The 23,341-nt window shown below is 39.1% G+C and overlaps 2 protein-coding genes across 2 annotated transcripts in view; one reads left to right on the plus strand and one right to left on the minus strand.

The window, feature by feature from the left end:
• The first annotated feature begins 1,508 nt into the window (after positions 1 to 1,508).
• Positions 1,509 to 5,347, plus strand: DYNLT5 (dynein light chain Tctex-type family member 5). Its single transcript, XM_081326072.1, has 5 exons — positions 1,509 to 1,552; positions 2,916 to 3,033; positions 3,628 to 3,719; positions 4,273 to 4,397; positions 5,090 to 5,347. The coding sequence occupies exons 2-5, from the start codon at positions 2,921 to 2,923 to the stop codon at positions 5,291 to 5,293; spliced, it is 534 nt and encodes a 177-aa protein (XP_081182198.1). The 5' UTR covers positions 1,509 to 1,552; positions 2,916 to 2,920; the 3' UTR covers positions 5,294 to 5,347.
• A 10,421-nt stretch (positions 5,348 to 15,768) lies between these two features.
• Positions 15,769 to 23,341, minus strand: part of DNAI4 (dynein axonemal intermediate chain 4) — a gene marked incomplete at its 5' end in the record, with an annotated part of 45,071 nt that continues 37,498 nt past the window's right edge. The window contains 7 exons of the mRNA XM_081325490.1: positions 15,769 to 15,868; positions 17,794 to 17,947; positions 18,362 to 18,588; positions 19,437 to 19,535; positions 20,685 to 20,800; positions 22,135 to 22,292; positions 23,132 to 23,283. Coding sequence (XP_081181616.1) covers positions 15,818 to 15,868; positions 17,794 to 17,947; positions 18,362 to 18,588; positions 19,437 to 19,535; positions 20,685 to 20,800; positions 22,135 to 22,292; positions 23,132 to 23,283 — 957 coding nt within the window. The 3' untranslated portion in view covers positions 15,769 to 15,817. The remainder of the gene's footprint in view (positions 15,869 to 17,793; positions 17,948 to 18,361; positions 18,589 to 19,436; positions 19,536 to 20,684; positions 20,801 to 22,134; positions 22,293 to 23,131; positions 23,284 to 23,341) is intronic.

Consider the following 23,341-nt stretch of genomic DNA (forward strand, 5'->3'; position numbering starts at 1 on the left):
TTACTTTATTACATAATAAGACCTGAGCTGGGGACTTCCCCTAGTTTGAATCCTTTCATTATATTTCTGTCTCCATACAGGAGAACAAGCTGGGTGACTTGGGGTCAGTCACTCCCTCTATGACCTCAGGCTCTTGCAATAAAGCAGTCAGTCAATTCCTGTCACATCCAGTCGATCACCTTTCGGTAGATCTGAAAAAAAGGGGACACCGCCCCCCCCCCCCGCACTTAAGAGAAAACGCTAGGAAGGAATGACCAAAAAATAAAATAAAATAAACGATCTGGATAAAATCAACCAGAGCCTGACTTGACCGGTTTATTTATTAGCCAAACGCTCTTTTAAGTTATATTCCCAAGAAGCCAGGGTTGCCTCGTGGGCCAATAAAATGTTAAACAGCTTGCCTCAGTCCCCCCCCCATTTCCCCCCCCAATCATGGGGAGAACCAAAAGGCTGCCGGCCAAGGAATTCAGAGGGGTGGAGGTCGTGGCTCGGGGAAGCCCGCTGGAAGGCAAGAGGGAGTTGCGCTTTTGGCGTCCCGCTGGTGTTTTCGAAGCCTGACCAGAACCCCAAGCGCAACCCTAACGCTAACCCTGCAGTAATAATAATAATAATAATATAAAGTTGGAAGGGACCTTGGAGGTCATCTAGTCCAACCCCCTGCTCAGGCAGGAAACCCTATACCATTTCAGGCAAATGGCTGTCCAGTCTCTTCTTAAAAACCTCCAGTGTTGGAGCATTCACCACCTCTGGAGGCAGGTTGTTCCACTGGTTAATTGTTCTGTCAGGAAGTTTCTCCTTAGTTCTAGGTTGCTTCTCTCCTTGACTAGTTTCCATCTGTTGCTTCTTGTCCTGCTTTCAGGTGCTTTGGAGAATAGCTTGACTCCCTCTTCTTTGTGGTAGCCCCTGAGATATTGGAACACTGCTATCATGTCACCCCTCACCCTTCTCTTCATTAAACTACACATACCCAATTCCAGCAACCGTTCCCTATATGTTTTAGCCTCCAGCCCCCTAATCATCTTGGTTGCTCTTCTCTGTACCATTTCTAGAGTCTCGACATCTTTTTTACATCGTGGTGACCAAAACTGGATGCAGTATTCCAGGTGTGGCCTTACCAAAGCATTGTAAAGCAAGCGCGCGCGCGCGCGCGCCCGCACGCACAGACACAGACACAGACACAGACACACACACACACACACACACAGACACACAGACACAGACACACACACACACACACACACACACACACACGCTCCTCTGCGCTGCCGCCGCGGGAAGGTTCGGGCAGACTTCCAGCCGCCTTCTTAGCGCGCTGCGCCCACCTAGCCTGGCAGCCGCCGCTTCTTCTTCCTCCTCCTCCTTCCCGCGGGCGCCACAAATGCTAGCCTGTCTTTCTGCCGCCGCGAGTCGCTCCGCTCCCTTTCTGCACGGCCGGCCCTGGAGGCGGGGGCAAGGCTGAAGCCGCCCTTCCCTCTCAGCCGTCCTGGGCCTGGGTTGTCGCCCGGGAAACCAGCAACATCTCCGGCTTCCCAGGGCTGCTGCAGCGAAAGCGGTAAGAACCGCGGCTGCCGTCCTTCGGGTGCCAGCGTCCGGATAGCTGGCAAAATGCACCACGCCGTAAAATGTGGCTTCTCGCTTTGATGGCACTTGAGCGGTCGTTCGGATGTTGGCAGCCCCGAGATAGGGCGGCGCGGTCGGCATCTCGCGACTAGTTGTGGCTGTGGCTTCATTTTTGTGGGAAACCCCAGAATCGGGTTAATTGGGTAAAGCGAGTTTTTGTTGGCACTGGTTTGGGTTCGAGTCAAGTTGGAGAACTGTAAACGTCCCAGATCAGAACAAGGGCAAATGAAAGCACCATGATCTCCTCCAGGCGATCAGCAGAAGTCGGATTCCGCTGGGAGAAAGTGTTTTTGGGGACCCCAGACATAGTGGGGGTACTTCATTCAAAACAGAATGTAACGCTTGAAATAAATTACACGGACCGCTGATTTCATTTCACTGGGCATTAAAATCTCCAAAGTGCACTCCTCCCCCCCAAAAAAGGCAACTGGCCTTTTCTTGGTTGTTGGGGTAATTTTTCCGGTTCTCATCCAAGACCTGAAGAAGCTTCTTGGATGAGAAGCAAAACGTTTCCAAAAGGGGAAAAAATACCCCAAGAAAGTCCAGTTGATTTTTTTTTGGGGGGGGAGAAAAAACCAAAAACCACTTTTGGGACAACCATGACCTGGATGATTGAGAATCTCCATTGGCACTAGGCATTAAACCTACCAGTATGTATGTTAAGAGTTTAGTTTTCTCCAAGTATTCAGTTATTGACTTGAACGGACAAAAATAGAAGGGAAAAACATCAGTAGGGGTATCTGCTCAGAAGAAAGTAGAGTTTGTGGAGCGTGAAGTCAATGTTCCATTTGTGGATTTCTTATAGTATTAAAAGACCCTAGAAAACACACTGAATGTGTGATAGAATGGTAACTGGCTGTGGGTTTTCCCAAGAATGAAGTTGCTATTTTAAGGTAAGTTGTCACTTGTTGGATGTGGATGGTAATAAGTGCAGATTCTGAATCCCTGAATTATACCTGAATTAAAATCTTCTCTGAAGTACTCTTGGATTTTTGTTAGTGCCCTTTTCCTGTCATTTTAATGGCAAACTAGGAAGTTGCAAAACCTTGTTTGTAGTGGTGCTGTGAATCTACTTCTGGAGGTTCTCAGTTCCAGTTTGCAGGTTACAAAAGAGAAATAAACATATTTAAGTGGTCATATAATTGTTCTTCCCAAATTCTTAAAAAGGCTAATGCAATGTACATTTATACTGTCTCTTCAGTTACTTGATTTTGTAAAACGGACATTCATTTCTTTATCAGCTGCCAATATCTTTTCAGCTAAATATTAGGCTTAAAAATGTAATTCCTGTCTAGTAACTATGTCAGAGATCATGAAGGATAAAACCACCCGCATGGCCAAGAACAGAGGCAGCATATCTTCTATGGGGAGCCATGAGATCAGAGCAAAGGATTTCTTTGGAAGAAACAAAGAGTAAGTAGCAGCATTATATTTTCTTATTTTTCATCTTGTTAATTTTTTGGTAGTTCTGTTGGGTTATTTCCTTTGGGCACCATGAGATTAAAACTGTTTTATATTTAGCCATGGAAGTAGCTATTTTTTTAGAAACTGTCCTGTCCTGAGAGCAATATTGAATAGAGATTCTATACTGGCTTCATAGCATTTTGTTCTGCCATAATGGGACATGTACAGAAATCCTGTTCCAGTTGCAGGATGAAATTGGAAAGAAATAACAGGAAGAATCGAAGGGATCAAAATGGCAGTTTTCAGATTAAAAGGTTGTCATGCAAAGAGCAGAGCTATTGTAGAGCAGTGTTCCTCAACCTCAGCAACTTTAATATTTATGGACTTATACTTCCCCAGGTATCAGGGTAATTCTTTAATTACTATATCAAGGCTATACTTAATATGTCTTCCCAAAAATGATTCATACAAAATCAATGGGTCTTAACATACCAAGAATCCCTATTCAGGTAGTTCCTACATTCCTTGATGATACTTCACAGATTGTTGATTTTTTTTATTAATATGGCAATGAATGTAGTTATTTTTGGTTATAATGTTTAGCTCTGTAAGTACTGTGTCATATATGGATGAACCTGGCCACCATGAGGATAGTCTGCGCCCAGCTATTCAGATGGAGAACACATACCAATTAGGTAAGTATAATTTTTATATTAATCATCCAGTCCCCCATGTAAGATATTTAGGACTTACTGGTTAAACAAGTATATTTAATAAAGGTGATGGCGCCTAGCAGTAGGAACATCCTAGATACTTCATAACCAGACACCATTCTTCTGTTTCTAGGCCATCCTGTTTCCTTGTTTCCATTTTTGACATTCTAATCTCCAATCACAAGAATATATCTTACTTGCATATTTTGTCAGTTCCAGACTAAATTTGACTCTCAAACTCATTAATCTCTAAAGCCATTATCTGTCTTGAACATCTTCCTTTATTACTACTACCTGATATATGTGTCTGCTCCTTTTAGATGGGATGAGTACATACATTCATACCTTGAGTGACCACACTGGGAGTATATATTTTTTTAGTATGCACGCATGCATTCTTTGCTCACCCCTCTCAGGAATACCCCTCCTAATATAATGATGCAATATAGCAGGATTGTTGGATCTATAGCCAAGGTTTTCTTTTCATATTAAAATCTTGTAGAATAATGCTATGTACTCTCTCTCTGCTTCTTAGGTCCTAAAAAGTATTTCCCAATCACTGCTGTGAATAATATCTTGAAGGATGTGGTAGTAAGTTATTTACAGGAAGAACAATATGAAGCAGAGTTGTGCAGGCAAATGACTAAAACTATATCTGAGGTACAAAATTATCACTAAAGTAAGAATTAAAATCAATATTGGAATAGAACTTATAGAAACTGTACAGTGCAAATAGAAGGGAGCTTTATTTGAGGGAAATTTCAATTGTTTTTCAGCAACAGAGTTCAACAGTGGGACATTAAGAGTGAAATATAGGATATCTGTAAAAATATTTGATAATTGTGCTAGCCTATGTTAGGACATATTCAAATGAACTTTTCAGCTATGATTTTATATCTCAAGTTACTTTTTGAGAAGCTCTTACTGCTACTTTGCTATTCTTTTGTAAAATAAACAAGAAATTGCAAACAACTTTTCAGGCTATTCAGAATGTACTTTTCTCTATTATATGCCTTCATATATTTCCCATATATTGAATATGATATCACTGCTATGTGAAGAAACAGTTGAAGGTCAAGACTTTGTGGTCCAATTTATAATCTAGGAATTTATAATGTCTATAACATAGGAGTAAGTTGCTCTGACTAACTGAAGGAATCAGCTTTTGTGACTTTCAACCAATGGTACTTTATCCTCTAAATTATTTGGAATCATAAATCCAATTTAATAACACACTGTAATTAGAATGAAATGGTTAAATACTTAAGCAGATTTCTACTGTATTCTAAGGACTTCTAATTCTAATTCTCTAACAATAACTAAGAGTTTAAGCAAGTATATTTTTCTCCTAGGTAATAAAAGCCCGGATAAAAGACCTGATGGTACCAAGATACAAAATTATTGTGATTATATATATTGGACAGCTAGGTAAACAGAGCATGCAGATTGGAAGCAGGTGCCTTTGGGACACTACAAGTGATACTTTTTCTTCATACTCCTTTAAAAATAGATCATTGTTTGCTCTTGCAAATGTCTATGCTCTTTACTCTGAATGATGATGCAAAAAAATGTGAGCTGAAAAACAAACTAGGTCTTATTTTTGAATTACACTTCTATCCACATTTACATAATAAGTTGTATTAATAAACCAATGTGCATGGTTGTTATGTTTGCTAAATAATCTATTAATTATGGAAGAAAAAGTCAATTACTTTTTGAGACACCACTATTGTAATTGCAACTAATGACACAGAACTATTTGGTCCTGAATACATTAGTGCTTAAAAATTTGTGAACCCTTTTGACTTTTCAGTGGTTCTGCATTAATGTAGTTTTGATATCATTTCCCTCAATAAATAAATGAACAAGTATCATGTTCTTGACTCATTAATTTAATTAGGTTCTCTTTAGTGTGGAGAACAGGTCCTATTTTAGGTAATATTTGTGGAGAAATACTGAAAATTCAAAAGGACTCACAAACTTTTAAGCACCGTTGCAGGTTTCCAGGAAAAGAATCAGTATCCCTGATATAATACCTGTGATAAAATAATAGATATGAATATGAGATCCAATTACTTATGTTTACATTCTTGAATAATGCTTGGTATATAACTGTAATAAGCAGAGTTGCTTATTCAGGTAATTAGTTGGAATGGTAAGCTAATCCATTTAAAATATAATTTGGCTTTTCAGAGAAATTGGTATGTGTTAATAGAAAAACATGGGAAACTATATGGTACTGTACACATTAGATAATAGCAGTAGTAATAAAGCTGTTCTTTTTCTTTTTATATTAGATAAGAACATAATTAGTTAAGGACCAGTCCACTTCCTAAGAGGCTGCCTATTGAGCAGCTAAAGTTAAATAGTATAAACATAAAAATATAAATAAATCACTTGTTAAATGTATTGATAAACTGAATAAAGTTTTAAGAAAAGAAATCTAAAGATTAAATTTGAAATAAAAATGTGTAAAAACCATTTACCTTTTGTCTTTTTGTCTTTACATTTTTCCATTAATAAGTACATGACAACTCATTTTAAAAGATTAAGACACACAAGAATAATCCAGATGATAGCATCTGATTTGAAGCTGATTTAAATTTCCAGCATGAAATGTTGGAATCACAGTAAGGCAGTCACAAAACTTTGCAGTTTATGAGTAGAGACATCACAGTCACCATCTGACATCCCTGGGCTAATGGAGGCAACATCCCCCCCCCATTAAAATACATCTCGAATGAGGCTATGAGGTGAGAATAATATGAAATATGTAGTCCATCTGACTGCCAGCTGAAGCTGTTCTGGAGCACTAAGCATTTCTTGAAACCAAATGTTTTCCAACCAAGAATGTTGGTAGGCCTCTCCCTATCTCTGAAAAAAGAAAAAAAAAACTGCAACATTCTTTTTCCTGCACTCCTTCCCCCAAATATATTTTTTTCTTTCCACCAAACATTTATCATCACTATTTGCAAGTTTCCTTGCAAAATCCTCAGAAGCATCTTTATTTTGAGATCAGTCCAGGCAAAAAGGGATTAGAATAATAAACATTGAAATATCTAGGTCAATATTGTCTCTTCTGGCTGTCATTCTAGGTTTTCAGTCAGAATTTGTATTAGCTTTATCAAGGATTAAACCCCGTTTGCAGAACCACTGAGCTCCAGCCATTCATTCAAATTGTTCTTTTAACTCCCCAAGAAAGTGAAACATGTTCAGAGATTTTTTTTAATTTGCAAGCCAGACACTATTTTTATGTATTGACAAGAACTGTTTAGGGAAACCAGTTTACAGAATTGCACATTTTATTTCAAGATTAGGAAACAAAGCAGCTAACTTCAGATGGCCGACACACAAGTATGAAAAAAATGTTTCTAATTTGTGTAACATCCTAAGTAGAATAGCAGCAGCAGAGCTGGGAAATACAAAGTGTAACAGAAAAGATTTGAAAATGCTGTATTCTAGACATAATGCAGCTTCCATGGCAGAATCTTAACATTTTTAGCACAGTGAGCTTATAGAGTTTGCACTGCACCCAATAGTACAACAAATGATTGTAAGCTGCATGACATCCTCATTTCTTTTGTGCACAGACCTCTGTTGCATGCCTCGCAAATCTTTCTCAGGCTCCGTGTTGTACTGGATTAATTCATTGCTTTGGGATTTTGACTTTTCCATATAACTTCCGTTGGCATCTGTTGAATGAGATTAAATGATAAATACGTATGCCTTTGTTGTTCCATTACATAAAAACGAGAGAAGCATATTCAGATTTTATCTTCACAAACCTAAAATCTAAAAATTATTACCAAATAAAAGCTACTAATCTATGTTTTAAATTTTCCTGTGTGCACACAGTCTGTGTTAACATTTAGAAGATCAACCCGGAGGTTTCAGTTAAGAATTTATACTGGAACAACTGCATTGCTTTCAGAAAGCTTTGCTTTCCTAGAAAGTATATTCCAAACTGAAGCTACCGGTAATTTCTTTTCAAAAGAATGAAGAAAATTATTTTTTCTTCCAAATGCTTCTCCAATTAGAATAGGATATATATATATTTCAAAGCTTGCAGAGGTTGAGGCATAGGGACTTGAAAAGGTAATTGCCAGATCTGGTCCATTTAAGAAGTTCCTCTGGTGCCCCTACCAACAAAATAGAACAGGTGGTAACAGAATGAGATTTTTCCCCAGGTATTCTCTGTTCTATAACTCATAATCTTATTACCCTTATAACTCATCTAAAATGTTTCTATTAAACCATAGCATAGTAAAATCAAAATAATGGTAAATTTATTGTAATGACCTATTGCATGCCAAAATTATGAATATTTGGGCAATTTATATGCTCACCTATGAACCCTTCTGAGAAAGGGTCACCAAGTTGTCTTCTCCACCGTGATCCTCCACAAGCAAAGACAACAGCTCTGACAAATTCTCTCCCGCAGAGTTTAAGTGTTGTTGTTTCCGAATGTGTGACCATGACACAGAGGAAAAGCAGCCCTACTAGTACCACCTTCATTTTGTAGGTGAAGCACCTGGTAGCAGTCTGAGCAGGAAAGAAGTAAAGAGCCACTAGAGGTACACCAATTTATATGTATCTGGGCTGTTGGTTGAATGACATGGGAAGAAGTAGTAAAATGTTTTTCTGATAACTTTAAGTGCTTTAGGTTATGTACCTAGGTTGTTCTCAAATAGTTACTGGGCTTTCAGTATATCACTAAATTAGCCAAAATAGCAGCAAGATCAGTGTTCCAGAACATTTATAGTATTCTTCTGCCTTAGATCAATATTATAAATGTGCACTTCATCTCCACATCCCAAAGTTTTGCTTGTGATATTTAACTAAGTGCAAATTATTGTGGCTGCTATATTTCTTAAGTAGTGGATTAACCTAACTAGTAAGTACATTCCATGTTGCTTTGGAACACTTAGCAGAATTACTGGATTCCCTGAGTATTTCCAGTGCTTTAATCATATATGTGCTGGTCCAGCTATATTGATCTTTTGGTTTAAATTTTGCACAGCTTTGAAAACCATCAATGAATAATTTTGGAATGAGATAATTTATGTTTTGATTTGCTTTTCTATATGTTTCTACTGCATTCCAATATAATTGTTTTAAGATAGTATTGGTTTCTGAAATTGTGGATTTAATCTAGCAAGGATGATATAGGACAGACATGTCAAAACAAGGCCCGGGGGCCGGATCCGGCCCGCAACGTGGTTTCATGTGGCCCGCGAAGCCATTCTGGAAACAGTGAGGGAACGGCCCCCACTGCCTTGGCCCTGGCCCAGAGACCCTCCTTCTGCCAGAGACCCTCAAATCTGTCCCACTCCTGCCCAGGCCCCCATAGGCACCCTTGATGCGAATGATGTAGAGCTGGCCACGCCCACCCAGTAGGCCATACGCACTCTAGCCACGCCCACCCAGTAGGCCACGCCCACCCTGGCCATACCCACCCGGCCCCTTGAGGGCAACCACAATGCTGATGTGGCCCTCAATGAAATTGAGTTTGACACCCTTATTATAGGATGTTGTAAAGTTGAAACTCAGAGAAAAAGCCTTTAGTTCATAAAAGTGCCTTGCTTCAGCTTGAGTGTTTAGTTTAGATAAAACTAAAATAACCGTGAACATATTTACAATTGCTGAAATTGTATTAAAATTTGAATTAACTTTTGACAGCACTCATAGATGTCCACAGCTAGCCCTAGTGATATTAAAAATGACATGCACAGATGATATTATAACAGACTCACCATATATAATTGCATCCTGATATCCACACGAAATATGTTTTAATACAAATTTATTAATTTTCTAATATTACATTCACATATTTGAAAAGCAACGTAGTGACTGAGTAGTAGTGATTCAATTATATACAGATATCATTAGTACAGATTTCAGATTGCTACCATAAACATTTCCTCTTTTTCCCTTCATATATACTGTCTATTTGTAAATTAAAAGACAATTTTTATCTTATCAATCACATAGAAGATAGCTTTCTTACATATATCCAAAGTTTTTAGTTTACACGTATTCTAGTTGTTTTAACATACAATTGTTTAGACAATCAATGACCTAATAGATTTTTCAGTTTTAATTTTCACTAACATTTAGATTTAACGTTTAATATTAATCATTCCTAAAAATTTTAATATACTCCCAATTCATCTATCATTATTCCTCACAAAGTCTAATATTCAAAATATACATCCCATCTACTTAACTTCTGACCCTCTATGTCAGGGGTGTCAAACTCAATTTCATTGAGGGCTGCATCAGCATTGCAGTTGCCCTCAGGGGGCCAGGTGGGTATGGCCAGGGTGGGCGTGGCCTACTGGGTGGGCGTGGCCTACTGGGTGGGCGTGGCTAGAGTGCGTATGGCCTATTGGGTGGGCGTGGCCAGCTCTACATCGTTCGCATCAAGGATGCCTATGGGGGCCTGGGCAGGAGTGGGACAGATCTGAGGGTCTCTGGCAGAAGGAGGGTCTCGGCCAGGGCCAAGGCAGTGGGGGCCGTTCCCTCACTGTTGCCAGGATGGCTTCATGGGCCGCATGAAATCACTTCGCGGGCCGGATCTGGCCCCCGGGCCTTGTGTTTGACATGTCTGCTCTATGTCAACAGGTTAAGGATACAATATGATATCCTTCCTTTTTTGCTAGTTTTCAGTTTTTTTAAAGTAATAATCAAAATTTCTTTTTATTTCAGTATTTAATACTTCCTCTCTCTTCCTCTTTGTATCTGCTATCTCTTGCTTAAACTAATAATTTTTGTTTTTAACATTCCATGTAGACCTATTTATTACTTTTAACAATCTTTAGCTTATCTACATTGTTCACCCTTACATGACCTTTATGCACAAATCAATATTCAAATTAGCTATTAGTATTTATACTGCTAAATTTTAGTGACCAATTTTTTTTTCTTTATCTCAGTTCATAACGTCTTGTGTTCAACATGCACATCTTATCTACTTAAGTACATTCTGTTTTATATTTCAATAAGATTGTCGAAACTCCATTCTTCTTGAGTCTTATTCTGGCTTTTTTCCTTTGCCAAATCATCTTCCAAGTCCTTGTTTTTGGGTCATCGAACCAGTCTCCTTGTAATATTATGTATATTAATTGATATTGACAAAACCATCTGGTCGCTATTTTTTTGAGAGGACTTGTAGCTCTAGTGGGTCGTCTCTATATTCTTCCATATCGATGTGGTTGTTCTGAATTGTTTATCTTCTCATCCAACTGTTCTTTTTCTAAATCCTCTGGTTCCTTCTGAGTTGTATCAGAAACCTTTTCCTTTTTTCAAGTTGTCGATGTCTTTTCTGAGTTTTCAAATGTCAATATTTGTTGAATAGTAGATTTTTCTGTCATAATATTTGAATGTTTCATTTTTTCTGTTGTATTTTGTATAGATGATTCTTTAGTTGTAGTCAAAGTTTGGGCTTTCATATCTGGACTGTCTTCTTGTTCCTTCACTTCGCCTCTTAGTATTTCATTGGTTGTGGTAATAATTTGGATTAATGTTTTCAACATAGCGAGAGTTTGTTGATCTTCATCCATAAGGAAATTTTGTTCCTGGTCTTCTTCCATATTGGTATTTTAAGCTAAAGGCTTTACACTTAGAAAATCCAAGAGAGATTTTTTTTTTCTAGGTAGGGAACACAAAGCCTTTCCCAGCGGTTGTTTCAAAGTTCTCAGGGTTATGTATCTTATCTATTTCCCTGGGCAGTCAGCCAGGCCCCTTTTAAAGTTTCCCTTTGAATCCCAAAGTTGTCTTAATCTTTTCAGTTTTTCTTTTTTTTTTGTTTCATAAGAAAGAATCCAGATTTCCAAAAGAAGTAGACAACGAAAAATAGGAAATAAAAAATCTTTCAATTCACATGCTTTGAGAAATAAAGTTCCAATTGGGATTCAGTTACTTTTTAAACATTTAAAACGCTCATGGGTATTTAGTCGTCACTTTTTCTGGAGGGAGGGGAAAAGTTCCCCTTCCCTCACTGCAAGGGGGAAAATGCTTAGCAGCTTAAGGAGGTACAGAAAGCAATTAGGGTGTAAAAGAGGTAAATCTCACCCAGTCTCTTCCACGCTGCTTTAAGAGTTGCCTGGTGGAAAATGTGACTTTGGCTGTTCACAGCCTAGGGACGAGCCATAATGGCTGGTCCTTTTGTCCGCCGGTTTGGAGGGAACACCAGGTGTAACGGGAGAGTTGCGGCTCTCCCGCAATCCAGAGAGCACCCCTCCTTGCTGGTCACCTCTTTGGGGTGATTTTCGGCTCTTTTCAGGGGCCCCCAGCGATGTGAAACTGGACGGGGGAGAGAGAGCAAGTCTCCCAGCTGTCCATAATGGCTGCGTGGCAAACCGGAAGCCGCACACAAAATGTTATACACAGACCTTGCATTGGGTCTTCACAATCAATGTTTTGCCACCTGTCTATGCATGTCTGTATCAGTACTAAAATGATCATTTTTGATTGCCTGATCCTTGAAAAGTAAGTTCAGCTTTCTAACTTTTGTCTTTTCCAGGGACTCTATTTTCATCACTAGAAACAAGAGAGACAGCCAGATTGGTCTAGCACTTAAGGCATCAGGTTAGAAATAGGAGACAGTGAGTTCTAGTCCCACCTTAGGCATGAAAGCTGGGTGGGTAGCTTTGGGTCAGTCACTCTCTCTCAGTCCAAACCACTTCACAAAGTTGTTGTTATGGGGAAAATGGGAGGTGGAGGGACTATTAGATATATTTGCTGCTTTGAGTTGTGTATAAAAATAATAAAGGTAGGATATGAAACAAAAGAAATGGACACAAGGCTAACACGGTTGTCAGGCTAGTAGCTCTTAGAACAGCAGGATACCATCCTCGGAGAACTTTTACGGCCCATTTCCAGTCTACGTGGAGTAAATTATGCAAGATGCAATATTGGAGCAGGAACAGCAAAACAATTCCCAAGTACAATGACAGAAATCCCTGGTAAGGCTAACATGAGGAAACACATGTAATCTTCAGTTATGCTATTCTGCAAATATTTTAGAGGATATATACAGCAGCTCACAAAATTGCAGTTCGGAGTGCAAGGCAAGGCACTTTTTGCCCCTTTGGGGAAAAAAAAAGCACCTGAATATTCTGTAAGGAAGCAAGATAGCTCAGAGCACCTTGTATCATTAAGAAAAGTAGCCTATTAGTATGCCAATGTATATTGTCTTCATTTTTCCTTTGACAAATTCTGTTCTGGATTGTTTGATCTCTTGTAATTGTATTTCCTTTCACATTTGGTAGTTTGGGTGTGGAGATTTTTTTAGAATTTGTTATATGGTGCTTTTTTTTAACAGTGTTTTTGGAGATTACAGGTTGGCACATGGTACTCATTTCATGGGCTTCTGCCATTCCAAATCCTTTGGAATGTCTACTACAAGTTAATTTAAGATTAGCTTTGGACTAAGAAGAAAGTAACTTGCTCAAAATCCCTTGAATAGTGGCCTGCCATAAGTATAAGAAGGTTTCTTTCTATTATTTTTATTAGAAAAAATAGCTGAGACTAGTTGCTCTTCTAATTATGCTTTAAAATACATTGTAGCTATAATATAAAGGTATTGATCCCTTACATCACACATATTCTCCAACTTCAAGACACAAGTGTTGATGACTGTTACCTTTGATGTAGAATACCATTAACCTTGATGATACTTTCAGCTTACAAAAGCATTAAAATATTCAGTTCTTTAGTAGAACCAACAAATAAAAACGATCTCTATCTGCTCTTAAAAGAAAGGACACATCCTTTTGTCACTTTTATGGGGATAATGATTAACACACTGTTCACTCTAATGTATGCCATCTTTAGAAACACAACAGGAGACAGTTTGTCACATAATTTCTTCATCAAAATGTGTAAACTGCACTTAAGAGATAGGTGCTAATGCTTCCTAACCAGTTTATAATTTTATCTGTTTAAACATTCAGTTCTTGTTGCCATGCCTGGGAAGCCAATTTGATGATACAACTTAAAATTACAATATTCATTTGTGACGTCTCCCCAGCTTACAAGGCTTAGAATTATTCAATAACTTAGAACTTTTAAATCAGTTAATAATGGAAAAGTGATATTATTATTATTAATTTATTATTAATTTAATTTATATACCGCCCTTCTCCCAGGGGACTCAGGGCGGTGAACAGGGCAATACATAAAAACTAGATACAAAAATTAAAATTATTAAAACATGATTAAACAATGCCCATAAAATTAATACAAATTTAAAATTAAAGTCGTTTATAAAAATCCCACCCCGTCCCATCAGGCCAGGCCAGCTTGTTTAAAGAGATGGGTTTTAAGATCGCGCCGGAAGGAGCGGAGATCGCTCCATATGTCTTACATATGGAGGGGTTGTTCTAGACTGGGCTGCTTACTGCACAGGAGGTTTCCTTTTAATTGAAAGATTATTGCAGACAAGACCAGTTGAAGTTCTGTGTTGGAGAAGGGGAAGGAGAAGTTGTTCAGCAATAGCTCCTTCCCTTTCCAGTGCCCTGTGCTGCTTCTCATGAAACTCTGGAGAATCAGCAATAGTCTAGAACAAATCCTGATAAAGAGCATGTCGCCAGGTTAAAACAAGTTCCATTCCTAAATTTGCCTTCAAGTTGAATTTGTATGCGAAATGGAGCAGGTTATTTAGTTATGTGTTTGTCCATGACTATGAGCTGCTGAAAGCAGGTTTAGTGTTGCCAGATGCCCCAAATTAGTATAGCCCAGCATGTCCTTAAAAGTACCCCCAAAACCAAAAATTCCCCACAGCTGATCTCCAAACGTCCTAACCTTCCAATCTCCAGCACTCACTTGGCTCGTCAGAGCACACACACACAGAGAGACATGCAAGCAGAAACACATGCAGGGGTTGAGCTGAAGAAGAGGGCTTGGAAATGCAGCAGTGGAACAGTAGATGGGTCTGTGTTGCACAGACACACACCAGACAGAAACACCACTAGGACACATACACACAGAGAGAGAGAGAGACACACACACACACAGAGAGAGAGACACCTGCAGCACAAGGACTCTCTTTGCTGGCCTACACCTGCCTTTTTTTTTTTTTGAGGTGGATCTCTTTGCCAGTTGGCCATCCACCAGTTTGAATACTGCAGGCAGCCTATTCATAACTAGGGGTTGTTTTTAAGCTGGAGGTTCATAATCTGGAGACTTTGTATATTTATATGAGCAAATTATAAATTGGCCTTCCTTACTTTGATGCTAACCGATTAATACCAACATGAATCTTAGTTCTATGGAAGAAGATGTTCTCTTAACATCCCATTTTTTTTCAATAATATAAAAAATATTAGAACAGCATCAACAAAAACAATCCTGAATCCAGGCATAATTTAAACACTGACCTGCTTTTTCCTGGATGTCATTCATAGCAAAAGAAGAGAATATCTTTCATTATTTGTGTTTGAATGCTTGTGTTTGTTTTTGCAGGCACTCTTGGATAACAACTATTCATTCAGAGGCCGTTTAAAGTTACGATGGTGCTGAACGTAGAGACTTATCTACAGTCCTTGAAGTTGTGGCCATCGCAACATCATGTAATCTTGATTTGGATGATTGGCAACAGGCTTGCAATAACAATGGTTGCAGTGTCCTGCAGTCACATGATCACCATTTGTGGCTTTCACTGCCACCTTCTGACAAGCAAAGTCAATGCAGAAGCTGGCAGAAGGTTGCACGTGGTGGTGATATGACATCCCACCTAACTACCGCAACCAGAACCATTAGAACTGTCATCATAAGTTGGTGTGGACACATAATGTCATACTTTACGACCATGTCTCTTAGAAACAGAATTCCCGGTCCCAATTATGATAGCTAACTGAGGACTACCTGAAATCAATTAATAGTACTTTCCATAAAAACATTTAAGGGCTTTTTAAAACATTCAGAACAGACTGTCTTTGTAGGTGTCTTATATGTGGAAAACAATCACAGACATATATATACAGAACCACATAAATATTTAATAATTAATGGTGAACTATTAAATGCCATGTTTTACATCACCTTCACTTTTCTTAAATATTTCTTTAAAAAAACTACTCTGGACTGGCTAGATTAGAGCCGATCATATCATGCAAAATATCCACCTGAAAAACAAATAAATATATACATGGGTATAAAACAAAAATATTGAAAGGCATTTTAAATAGATTAGGAAGAGTCTATGCACTAAGATGATTCTGTTCTGAGAAATCTTAAAGAAAATTAGTATTTAATACTATAAATGAGAATATCCAGTATTTATGGTATATATTAATATTTCTCTATTTCTGTTCTATCCAAAACCACCTTCTGATTGCCAACAATAAGCCCAAACCTAAACATTACTGTCTTATCACAAAACAATTTAGTTAAAATTTATCATAAACCACATACTTGTAGGCCAAATGTTACACAGGTATTTCAATTATACCAATATTCAAGCAAGCACTAATACTTTTAGGCTATAATTCTATACATAGTGCGTAAACCTTTTTTTCATATTCCCCATTATGTGAAACAAGGTGAAAATGATGAACCTGGATCTTCTATTTACAATGTGGTTTCGGGGTGGGGTATCATCAGTATGCTGATGATACCCAACTTTTTCTCTCCACCCCGAACCAACCCAGCGATGCCCTCGCCGTGATGTCCCGTTGCCTGGAGGCGGTCCAGGTCTGGATGGGGAGAAACAGGCTTCGTCTCAATCCTGCCAAGACTGAGTGGCTGTGCGTACCGGCATCTCGGGTTAACCAGTTCATTCCACCTTTAATGATGGGGGGGTGAGGTGTTACCCCCCGTTGATAGGGCTCGCAACTTGGGTGTCCTCCTGGGTTCGCGGCTCAGTTTTGAAGATCATATAGGAGCCATGACCAGGGGGGCCTTTGCCCAGGTTCGCCTGGTGCGCCAGTTGTGGCCCTATCTGGACTGAGATGCCCTACGCACAGTCACTCATGCGCTTGTGACCTCCCGGTTGGACTACTGCAATGCTCCCTACATGGGGCTGCCCTTGAGGACCACTCGGAGGCTTCAGCTGGTGCAGAATGCAGCCGCGCGAGTTGTGATGGGGGTTTCCCGATACTCCCATGTAACACCTCTGCTCCGCGAGCTGCATTGGCTTCTGGTTGCCCTCCAGGTGAGATTCAAGGTGCTGGTGATGACCTATAAAGCCCTAAATGGCTTGGGTCCGGGATATTTGAGGGAACACCTACTGCTGGCATCAAGCTCCCTTCGTCCTGTGCGCTCCCACAGGGAGGGCCTTCTCAGGGTGCCGCCGGCAAAAGATTGCCGGCAGGTAACACCCAGGGGGAGGGCCTTCTCTGTGGGTGCGCCTGCCCTTTGGAACCAGCTGCCCGTAGAGCTCAGGACTGCCCCTGACCTTCGTTCATTCCGCCGGGACCTGAAGACCTGGCTCTTTGAGCTTTCCAGCCAGGACTGAGAATTTTAATTGTAATTTTATTTTAATTGGGTTTTAATTGGAGTTTAACAGGGGTTTTATTTTATTCAAGGACTAAATTTAATTATTTTTAATTGTTCTTAACTTTTGTAATTTGTATTGTTATTTTAAATACCTTGTGAATCGCCCTGAGTCCTACGGGAGAAGGGCGGTATATAAGTCCAATAAACATAAACATAAACATAAACTGTCAATCCGAGACTAAAACAGCTGAATCTCATTATCTTGTAAATCACTTTCTGCCAACTGATTGATTGATTTTCTTTTGAGACAATATTACTAAGCTCAAGCAACCACACTCATCATTAGATGATCCTAGTATTGGTGCTTTAATAACTTGTCTTCAATTTATAGGCAGAAACAATGCCTTAAAAAAAACACCTGTTCTGTAGTTTCATTCCATTGCCTTAGCATCCACAGCAAATACAGTCCTGTCTGAATGATGATGCAGTTATAGGCCAATATTACAACCACAAGCTCAGCAGACTCAAAATAATAAATTACTACCGAGGAACAGGAGGTTTAGTTGCTTACATCAGGTGCAGGCATGCTAGCTTTTCATGCAGCAAAACATACCTTCTTTCTGTCTGAGACGGTCATATTTCTCAGTGCATAAACAGTGACTAGTCCATCACTGTCCCCAATCAGAAGGCAATCTGCACTTTTAGCAAAAAGTACAGTGGTGAATTTCAAATTGCCAGTAGCATGATTCACAATCAGGGGATCCAACCTATAAATAGCAAAAGATGTGCAGTTGAAACTGGAGAGTTGTTTGGAATATTCTACTGCAAGGCATTATTTACCCATTATTTATTGTTTAATATAAGTTATTTATTTTTTTCTAAAAATATTTTCCATGTATTATTTTAATTATGTTACATTTTATCTACTTTTCAGACAATTGTCTTACAAAATAGCTTACTCTCCAGGAAGAAAGACATACAAGGGAAGGGGGGAATGCAGAAAAAAAGATCAGTACTTCAAGGTCTGGAATATGAATAATGTGCTGGATAAATTTATTAATATGCTGGCGGCGCAGTTGGTGTAGTCCAATTGTAGCCATGGGACAATAGAAATATAGTGTGTGATCATAATTCTGTTTAGTGTTGCTCGGAAAACATTTTTAAGAAATGCTGCTACTTACGTGCTCACACTTAGATCCCAGATTTCTACCCTGGTTTCATTCACTGCTGCAAACACATAGGCAGAACTCGGAGACCACATAATATCATAAATAACATTGGAAGTGGAAGTAAAGATTAAAACCGGGCGAACTGAATCCTGGCGCCACAGCATGATAGTCCAGTCTGCAGAACAACTTAGAAACACTTCTGTGCTGAAAGGATTCCATGTGATCTTATACACAGGGCCCTTGAGGAGAAGCGAGAAACATATAGCAATATAAATGCAAAGTTAGTGAGATTTTGGAATAATTTTGTTTGGATGTATTCATGAACAGGGCAGCAAAGATCAGGAATGGTGTAGCGATATTTATGCAAAAGTATACTGCTCTTCTTGAAGCTTAAAAAGATTTTAGAAGATAATTGAATTCTGAACAATAATATGCTTGAATGACACACTTCTAACCAGCTTAACCATACTGATTGCAATCCAGAGGAAATGCTGAATAAAGACATAATTGAATTGTTTTATATTCTGAATCCTCCTGATACTGTGCAACTTCCAGAAGGCTTTGCAAAGGAAGAAGATTAACTTCTGGTTCAGTTGCTGCAGAGAGAGTTCTGTAGTGCTCCCTTGGAAGTTGTGGACTGACCAATTTTTCCTAATGGGAACATCCCTTCTGTCCTCCTTGTAGTTCTAAGATTTACATAAACTTCCTTGAACCCAACGCAGCCTAAACAAGCCTACAGATGGGTGCCAAGAAAGATTATCTCGAGTCACAAAGCAGGGGAGACAATAGTTCCTTCCCACCAGTGGAGGAGGGCAGGGGGGCAACAGTCCCTAAGCTCTTCAAAACTGGAGCACTGTAAACAGAAAACAACAGCTTTGCTCTGGCTTCAGGTAAACTGATGCAGAGTCAGGAAAAAAAAAGTAGAGCCAAACTTCCCAAACTAGCCCACGGCATGAGTCTGGAAGTCTGGATTGCCTTGTGAACTGCTGTAAAGACCTCAAATAGAGATATTTTAACAGAGAAAGAGAGAGGAAGTTAAAAAAAAGCAGTGTGGTTTATTTGATCAGGTTTCTTTAATTTTTATTACCTTGTGTCCTCTGTAGGTCTCCAGGTACTGCTCATTATAGGAACAAGAACATTTATGAATATAACCTTCTTCAGTTCCTGCCATGTAGATATTAGTGTCCTGAAACAAAACCAAATTACTATGGGTCCTTTTCTTTTATTCAACTTGGATGCCTTTGCAGGAAGGTTGTTTTTCTCCTTTCCAGATAACATTTGAAATTATTAAATTCTAATATAGGGGAATTTTCTAATGTATAAATCAATGAGCTGACCAACTGCATAATCATATGTTTTACTAAAAAAAATAGAACAGGGGTGTCAAACTACCGGCCCGCGGGCTGGACGCATCACGACAAAACCGCACCCACCCCATTGCCGGCAATGGGGAAAAAGCTCCGATATGTCATGCGACGTCACGTGACGTCGCGAGTTTGACACCCCTGATATAGAAGAACCAACCATATGTCAGAAGTTAGCAGAGAGTGGGGAGGGACACATCAACATTTCCAGCATTCTTCTGGACATCAGGGCAACGTAACAAAATTGCACAAGTGACAATGAGTAGCCTTCCACTTTGAATGCCATCAGCTGGCATTTGGGTACCACATTTGAAAACTGCTAATGAATACTAATGAAATATTCCATTTTAGCCTCAGACTTAGTCATGTGTGCCTTACTTTATTTCTCTCCCCACAAAGAGAACCTCTTCTTTCATGAAATACTAATTTTTTCACATACTGTATGTGTTGTATTACATGATGTATAAAGAGATTTGTATGTCTCCCAGTTTTCACTTCTTGAGAAGTTACCATATGTAAACGGGGGGGGGGGAAATCCTGCATGAAAATATACCTAGTTTAAGTATATGGATGAGTTAAATTCCTGCTTTCTTTCTTTTACTTCTCTTGAAATACGTTGAGCAGAATGTGGTGATGATTAAAGGAGACACTGCACTCAATTTTCCCAAAAGCATGACTACCCAAGATTTCTGGACTTTCCATCTGATATTAGGTAATAAACAGCCAAAGGTTTTCCTGCATTGGCTAGAGCATGAAAGCTCTGCCGTCTTTCAAAAGATGCCCATTTCTCTGCTTAGTTTGGAGATCTAAAAAGCTGTGCCACACTGCTTGTTCCAAACAGTTGATAGGAACAAGCCATTCCTATCAGGTGGTTCACCATTTGGGGCAATGTTTTTGCTATGACTTACATGAATACTGATGAAATATTTCAGGCCAGAGTATGAATTAAGACGTTATAATCAATTAAATACCTTTGGATGAAAATCAAAACATAGTCCTGGAGCCTGTCGAGATATAAGCGCTTCACTTTTTCTTTCTGTTCCTGCTTTTCTCTTTTCAGCTGTGGTTCGCTTTAGCTTCATTAGGTCTGTAATTTAAACAATTGCAAATTGTTTATGAGGGCTGTTCAGACTCTTTCTCATATACAAAAAGAAGCAGGATTATTTGTCCGGAATAAAGGGGGGATGTCTTTTTAAAACCACATGCAAAAAATGACTGTCCCTCAGATGAACACAAAGGAGAGTTTACGTTCCCCTCCTACTATGCCACCCCAGTACAAAATCTCAATCATGAGCACAATCTCATGCTTGTACAATCATTGGGAGGGGGGAGAAGTCATGCAATGCAACTGCTTTCTATGTATTTTAAGTTATACACAGTTCTAAAATACTACAGCATCCCTCCAGCATCCAGTCCCAACCTAACAAAATTATCCAACAATTTTCCCAACTTGATGTGATCTGAATGGGTTGAATTATGACTCTTCAAATTTTGAAGGGTCTCAGTCTAACATTTCTGGAAGGCACAGGTTGGGAAGACTGATCAGTACAGACATGTCAAACACAAGGCCCGGGAGGCCGGATCTGGCCCGCGAAGTGGTTTCATGTGGCCCATGAAGCCATCCTGGAAACAGTGAGGGAACAGCCCCCACTGCCTTGGCCCTGGCCCAGAGACCCTCCTTCTGCCAGAGACCCTCAGATCTGTCCCACTCTTGCCCAGGCCCCCATAGGCACCCTTGATGCGAACGATGTAGAGCTGGCCATGCCCACCCAGTAGGCCATACACACTCTAGCCACACCCACCCAGGCCACACCCACCCGGCCCCTTGAGGGCAATCTCAATGCTGATGCGGCCCTCAATGAAATTGAGTTTGACACCCCTGGATCAGTACATATGTGGCAGCAGATTTCTGAATAGATGCATTTGGCAGTTTTGTGATTAAAAAACATGCAAGAAGCAAGAATGATAATATTAGCATATTAATTATTCTTTTTAGATACCCGGATCTTGTCACTCAGTTATCAAGAAGAGAAGTGATAATGTAGATTCGGTGACATTAGTGTCAGCTATTCTCCATGCGCTCAGTCTGATCAAATCTTTTATGTGAATAAAAACACTTTATTTTTAATTTCAGTTTTTATTTCGCCCACCTGCCTATAGCAAAAAAGCTGAAGGTAAATGAAAGAATGATGCAGTACTTTATTTCATTTTTGCTAATGAAAGTAGATAGTCCTGAGGATATTTTTGTGTAAATGTGGAAAAGGTTCACATAGACATAGAGATCTGTCATTACAGACCTATTTTTTTTTAAAAAAAACTGTTAAGATAACAAATCACAAATAAAAATCAACACAAACCATAGTCTTAAATTGCAACCCTCAAAATTATTTCAGATATTTGTGTAATGTGAAAATATTTTACCTGTGCAGCTCAGTCCTTTTCGAACAAACCATTTAGTTATCCTGCCATCTGCTGAAATGGAGACGAGGATCTCCCCTTTGTCTTCTCCACTTGTTCCCCTGTCTTGCTCCACCCATCTCAGCTGCCAAACAGGCCCTAAATGTTTATCGTGGGATTCGCTGAAACATATTTTCATAAAAACACAACTCTTGGGTTTATACAGCAACTAGGGCACAATGGTACAAAAGAAAAAAAAACTGCAGGGGGATAAGCTTACATAAGCAGATATATATGCAGCTTATGAAAATGTGTATCAACTTGTGACAGTTACCTGACACATAAGCCTAAAGTTGAAGTTCTATATACACACCATCAATATATCTCTTACTGCAAAGAAATTAAAAGAAGATAACCCCTGATGAAAGTTTAGTTTTCAGGGTTTAGACTAGATCCCAACATGTTTCCTTCCGAATACATTAGATCTATAACTTCGAAGATTTCCTGACATTGAAGAAAGCTCATTTAAACAGAAGGATGAGAAACAGTTTAGAAATTTCCTTAATGATTTAGCCTTAAAACACTTGAAGAGGAACATGTTTCCTATCCACCAGCAGCACATTTTAATTAAGTAAAATATACATAGGGGCATTCAAAAGAAAATAAGTCATTCTAACTATTTGTTTGGAAGTGGAAGGAGAACATCTCTCTTAGTAAACAGCATCAGGTGAAATGGTAGTATTTCTCTGGAAAGTTGTTTCTTTCAAAGAAAACTGGCACAGTAACACTGGATTCTTAAAACTGCTTACCATTCAGAGAAACAGGAAGTATAAATAATATCTGTCATTCCTCCAAATTTTCAAAGGAGCCACAGCCGTATAGCCAAGGAATTTATTAAAATAAATATTACAAAATAAGGCCTTGACACTGCTTATAAACCTATAATTTCCCCCCCCCCCAAAACAATTCATTATAACAATAAGAAGTTTGAGAAAGAGCTTAGAAGACTTATGATATATACCTGTTGTCTAGAACTGAAGTTTGATTTCGGGACTGGACATTATAAACTTCTATTGTCCCATTGAACAGTCCAACTGCTAGGAGGTTTGGATTGGCTATAGAGAAATCTAATGCAGTTACCCCATGAACACAGTTGTAAATACGCTCTGGCCACTGAACATATTGTAAAAATAAAAAAGTTAAATAAAAGATCAGTCACAAAATTCATCAC

The sequence above is a fragment of the Vipera berus genome, assembly GCF_964194415.1.
Source record: "Vipera berus genome assembly, chromosome: 3".
Taxonomy (NCBI): domain Eukaryota; kingdom Metazoa; phylum Chordata; class Lepidosauria; order Squamata; family Viperidae; genus Vipera; species Vipera berus.